The sequence below is a fragment of the Austrofundulus limnaeus genome, unplaced genomic scaffold (assembly GCF_001266775.1).
Source record: "Austrofundulus limnaeus strain Quisiro unplaced genomic scaffold, Austrofundulus_limnaeus-1.0 Scaffold590, whole genome shotgun sequence".
In the NCBI taxonomy this organism is placed as follows: Eukaryota; Metazoa; Chordata; class Actinopteri; order Cyprinodontiformes; family Rivulidae; genus Austrofundulus; species Austrofundulus limnaeus.
The window spans coordinates 52,597-58,581 of NW_013952992.1; the positions used below are offsets into that span (position 1 = coordinate 52,597).

The 5,985-nt window shown below is 39.4% G+C and overlaps 1 protein-coding gene across 1 annotated transcript in view; it reads right to left on the bottom strand.

Moving 5' to 3' along the window:
* Positions 1–1,480: 1,480 nt before the first annotated feature.
* elp3 (elongator acetyltransferase complex subunit 3) overlaps positions 1,481–5,985 on the bottom strand; it is a 69,277-nt gene continuing 64,772 nt past the window's right edge. Inside the window, exon 15 of the mRNA XM_014026800.1 lies at positions 1,481–4,970. Coding sequence (XP_013882254.1) covers positions 4,879–4,970 — 92 coding nt within the window. The 3' untranslated portion in view covers positions 1,481–4,878. The remainder of the gene's footprint in view (positions 4,971–5,985) is intronic.

The following is a 5,985-nucleotide window of genomic DNA, read 5'->3' on the forward strand; positions in this document are numbered from 1 at the left end:
GGCCTCTCTCATCTTTTTAAGTGGAAGAACTTGCACAATTGGTGACTGACTAAATACTTATTTTCCCCACTGTATGCTAATCTCCTCTCGCGTGCACGAGCAGCTGGATACGAACAGGTGGAATTCATTTACACACGTTTCCTGACGATAGAAGAGTTTGTTGAATCTGACGTGACATGTTGTACGAACCCTTTGTACGAACAAAAGTAAGAGAAATTTAGGAKAAGAATACGAACATGTTCTTGCATGAGGCCCCCTAATTCTAAAGCACTAATGCACTGAAAGTTTTAGCAAAACCTAATTCTTAAGCACTAAAAGTATCCAGTCAACACATGAACATTCTTCAACAAACAAGACTCGCATATTGACATGTTGTTCTCTTAAGACTAACCTGTTTGTCCATGTGGAGGCAGTGCTTATAAGGCTGAGTTCACCTGAAACTCATCAGACTGAAGAAGTCTCTTGGAGGAGAGATGAAACGTTTCACTAAAGAAGAACCAYCCAGAGGGACCTACTTSTTTTTTACTTTYTGATTTTTTCTACCTGGATTACTGAGATGCATCAGGACATTCATTTTACATCATTTGACTATTTTTTGAGACTGCAGTTATTTTTGTCACCTTTGAGTTTTTTTTTTCCCACAAAAGAGTAAACTTATCCACACCTGTATTCTGAGTCATTACATTTTTATGTAATTTTATTTGTGTTAAATGTAACTCCGGGGTTACACTGAGCTCTAATTCCACACAATCATCCCGGCTCCATCCTTGTTCTCCTCCTGCAGCTGTAATCTCTGCAGATAAATTGTGTAACCTTCAGCTCTGCAGAGTCTTAAGAAAACTGCCCTCTCTTCTGCTGGAGTTAGTGACGATTAGAGCCAACAAATCAGCTCAGCACAGACTCAGCAAGCCCGAACCGGGAGGAAAGAAGAGGAGGAGGGGGAGGGGGAGTCCATTCAGGTTTCACAGCTGATAGCAGGAGTGAGCAGGCCCTAATGCAGCCCTATTCCTTACTGCGTCAGGACTGCAACGCCACAGCACAGTCCCCGGCTCAGTCCAGGAAATTGGGCGCGTCCGTTCAGCTCCAGTCACGCCGGGGAGCACGAATCTATACGAGGCTCGGCTCGATGAATTGAGCCTTTTTTGCGTTTTACTGCTGGCCATTTTTCAAATGACAAATCCTTYCCAGTAAGGGTGCGGCTGCTGAACACGGCACTCTGTCAGTGCTCCGCAGACAGCTCGGTGATGGAGACGTAATTGGAAAGACTGGATCCAATGAGGCAGGTAAACAGTCTCCGAGGGCAATCAGGAGGGGTCTGCTGGAAGGGCCTGCCACCTTTTCTGACTTGAAGGAATAAATTACAGAAAGCACTCTCACGATGTGACCTTTCTTTCACAGCCGAGACCTTTCAGGTGATTCTGTCTTTTAAAGTTCAAATAACTGAAACGTCTTGTCACAATAAAGACACACAACACAGGGCTCAAAACTCAAATGGACTTTAGTTTAAAAAAAAGAAAGAAAGCTCTGAGCTTGTTTGGATTTTCCCAGAATAAATAAAACCCTGGAATGCTTGACAGACAAACAGGATTATCTGAAGGACTCTTTATGCAACACTAATAATAATTTCCTGTCATACAATTAAAAATAGAGCAGTTACACAACAGCTGCCCAGTGAGGACAACCCTCGTTCAAAAATGGGGTTTCCTTTGATTGCAACATAAACATAAAGAGGATTAACTCAAACAACGATGTCGAACAGGAAATTTACCACAAACCAACGACTCAAGGGAAACCAAGATGTCAGAGAACACAGAGCACTTAAATATTCTACACATTTTGAAGTGGAGTCCAGTGGAAAAGTTATATAATCTTGATCATAACTCTTTCAATGACATCAGAATGCAGAACCAAGTATAACACATTATAAGAACTTCACCTTATTTAGCCTTACTTCACATTAGTAAACTTTATAGACATCATTAATTAAGGATGATTCATACTTAAAAAGCTATAGATTTACACATTTATTGAGGCTAATTCTTTCAAAACCAACAAACTCATTGTTTATTCATGCTTAATAACTCATGAATGTGTATATGTATACAATGTGTATATGTATATACATTATGTATATGTGTATGTATAATGGTCATATAAATCACACCATTTGTTAAGACTTCTAATAATGTAGTTCTCTAAAACAAACAAACATGGGCCACCACACTGACTGCTTGCTTTATCATAAAATAAATACATAAATAAAAAGGACTCCACTTAAAATTATTTGTATTTTATTTCATTGATTGTGTTTTAAGACCATGCACTTGGAGGAAGTTTGATGGTTGATTGGTCAGGAAATGCTCATAGGAGATTTCATAAATTAATAAAATRTGGGTATTTGTGACCTTCTAAAGTGAGCAAATCTACATGTTGGCTTGAATCTAATCTAAACATCTCTTAATTAATTGTTAATATAATTCAAAGATAAAGTCAGTACCATGAATGAAAACCATCTGCCTGTTATAAAGAATGAAAACCATCTGCCTGTTATAAACTCATTGGGTGAACAGATGGAGTGACTGTAAATGGTAATACAGTGTTTCTGGAACAACAGGAGATTACAACCTGGGCAACTGCTGTGAAAGTACATTTATATGAGTATTTACATACATATACACACAGTATATARTTCATGAGTTATTCCAGATGAATAAACAATGAGTATGCTAGTTTGGGAAGTAATTAGCCTTTATAGGTAAAACAAAAAGTGTTAATTTATAGCTTATTATGTATGAATTATCCTTAAGTATTATCCATTTATCAATGATTAGGTAATGATTTAAGTAATGATTAACAAGGGGCAGATATTCTAAGATTTTTTTCTTCTTTCTGCACCAGTTCATTCAGTAATTCATTCATTTGTTTTTTAATGGGCTTTTTATTGTTTTTAAGAATGAAATAAAAGAAAAAAATGGTTAAATAATGTGTAGCTATAAAGGGTTACCAAASCAAGAGTGAAGTGAACTGATGACCCCAAGGCTAGTCTGAACGCAGCTAAGACCAAATCGGATTAAACATCTAAAAAGACAAAAATCATTGTGAGAGCTTTGTTTCATAAACTTTACAGTCAGTTTAAGCAGCAGCAGCTAGCTGTAGCACTTTCAYTTCAGCCTGGGGAGCTTCCTGCAGGAATAATATATTTCTGCTGGAATCATCCAGACAGATTATAACTGAGCTGGACAGGAAACTGGAAACTGAAGCCACAAGATGCAAGCGCCCTCTAGTGGTCGGCTGTGGTTCAGTCTGTAAGTCCTGCCCCTCCATGTGAAACAATAAAACTTTTTTTGACCAAAAAAAAAAACAAAAAAAAAACCTACACCTCAGATAATTTTTCAGGTGTTGATTTTGTGGATTCATGTAGCTCTTAACTTCCTACTGTAAGTTCAAATATGCATTTTACATTTAGTTCCAATGACTTATTTGAAGCTTAAATCAAAGTGTCGTGTTACATTATGATTGACAGTCACAGCCTGTTAAAGAGTCGGCAGGATGTATCGAGAAATCAGCCCTCTGTCCTGAGAACACAGACTCTGGCTCCAAAAACAACATAGCAGCATTAAAAATATTTTAGTTTCAATTTTAGACAACAGACATTAATGGAGTCACTTTAACCAGCTTTATAAAGAATAAAGAACTGTGTATTGGGTAATTAATAGCAATGTAAAGGTTTAAAATAAAGCGTTTGTTTCAATCACCCTGAAACTATGACTACTGGAGTTGTTTTAAGACAACAGGGTCTGTATTGACAAGTTAAAGGCTAGTCAGAGTGGACCCTGTCTTCAAAACTTCACATCAGTTCTCATGAACACTGAGATTTAAACATTTAAGTTGCCATCAGTTTTAAATTAGAGGAGCTATCTGGCTGAAAAATAACATTTCTACCAGAAGTACCTGAGACAGCACCAAAAGTGCTACAGCTACATGCTGCCGCTGCTTTGTGCAATGAGAATTTCATGTAAATATAAGACTTGTCTGAAGGTATGTTTAAACGATATACTGTATATCAACATCTATGAAAATAAGTTAGACATTTTTGTGTCGCTATGGTTCAAGCACTAGTTGTAGATGTGTATCTATTGATTACTGTCAGTTTCATTAAATCCATCTAGTGGTTGATGAGATCTTTAGTCTCACAACTAAACACAGGAAATAACATGATTACTAATTCCATGGAGACTGGAAATATTAAGAGTTTAATGCAAAAACTGATGATGTGTAAATGTTTCTAAAAAAGATTTCAACCTGTGTAATACTTGCAGAAAGAGCAGCAATAATCTTGGCCTCGCTCAGACTAGCCATTAGCTCATCAGTCTTAGACTTTAAAAGCTTCTCTGAACAGAATCCGTTCAAAGAGCTACAGGTAAGATAATTATTATCCACAACTTTGTCGCAGATCTCCACTTTCAAAACGTGCMTCCATCTGTGAATCCAGAGGTTCAAACGGAGTTCACCTGGTGGCATCAGCAGATGTTCAGACGTCAGCGCCCACACCTGTGGCTCTTAAACCAAACACTTCTGGTTAAATATCTGCCCCTCTAATATTAAAGCCTAAAGCTCATCCACCAGATGAGGCTGGCTCCCTCCCAAACAGCTTTCCTCACGCACGTCTCCTTATCTAAATAAAGCAGAGGAAATGCAGCAGCTTTGTGTTGCAGATAAAAAGCAGATGAATGAGCAGCACACAGAACCCCACCGTTTTTATCTCTCCTGATGCCGGAACAGTTTCTCTGCAGGAATCGTGTCCAAGAAAAAATGCTTCTGATAAATAAAATCACTTGTGCATGTTTGGGACTCTGTATGCTCTGTCCAGATAAAAGTTCAGTCCATTCCTGGACCATAGAGGTCCTTCACCATATACGGCCCCTCCAACTCGTAGCCCATCTTCCTGTAGTAGTTCCTGGTTCCTACACCTGCAGGATGACACACACAACAGCTCTGTAAGAACACCAAACTTCTGCTGCTGCAGCAAGAACTCATCAAAATTAACATCAGAAAGTTTGATCCTGACATGAAGGAACATTATTGGAGATTTCAGCTTCTAAGGTAGACATATGCACACCTGTCTATAAAAACAACTAAACAAACACTAGTTTATAGAGTTCCTATGCATTCCTTAGCTTTTTCGAGCTCTTTTTTCACCTTACATCAGAAACTAAAGGAATTAGGGATTTGGTCAACTGGACTCTGAATGAAATTGATACTATTTTTATTCTACACTTGGAACGAAGGGAACATGGCTGTCTGGGTGGAATGGTTGCTGTTGGATTCGTCTGATTCCTGAGGCTGGAGTCTGATATGCCAGCACCACTTTCCATCGAAGACATGGAAGATCATTATTTATTTGGATTATGATAACTGGATTCCTGCTGATCGGCGGAGGAGGGTTCCAGATTAATCGAAAACTGAAAGCGACCCTGACAGTGGATTGGGCCTTTGAAGAGCTGTCGCGCGCACCTGAAGGATTCTGCCGGCTGGAAGCACACAGACTCTCAGCTGGGGGAAAAWTTTGCAAACTGGATGTGATTATGACGAGTATCACAGCTCAGGAGCAACCCTTCGGCATGTATGGACTACATCTGGGTGAGCTTCAATCGATGAGGGGCGAGGAATGACCCCAAATTCGGCTGATTGGCTTTTTTCGCCACCTCAGAGTTTGCAGTAAAGACACTTCAAAAGCAACAAGAATTTCAAGGTTGCTTTGTTCCAAAACAATTGGATTATCTTATCTGGCTCCCAGCGGCACGGCCTTGAGGGCAGTGCCTATCTTAACCTCCCCAGCATGGAATGTCAACTAAGAGCTGGATTCGCTCCCTCCCCCACCATCCGTGTTGGACCTGGCTTTGGAACTCAATTGGCTGAGGAGGAGGAAAATCTCTGAACTCTAGCGAATTGAGTAGAGACAATAACATCATGCGACTCTGGATG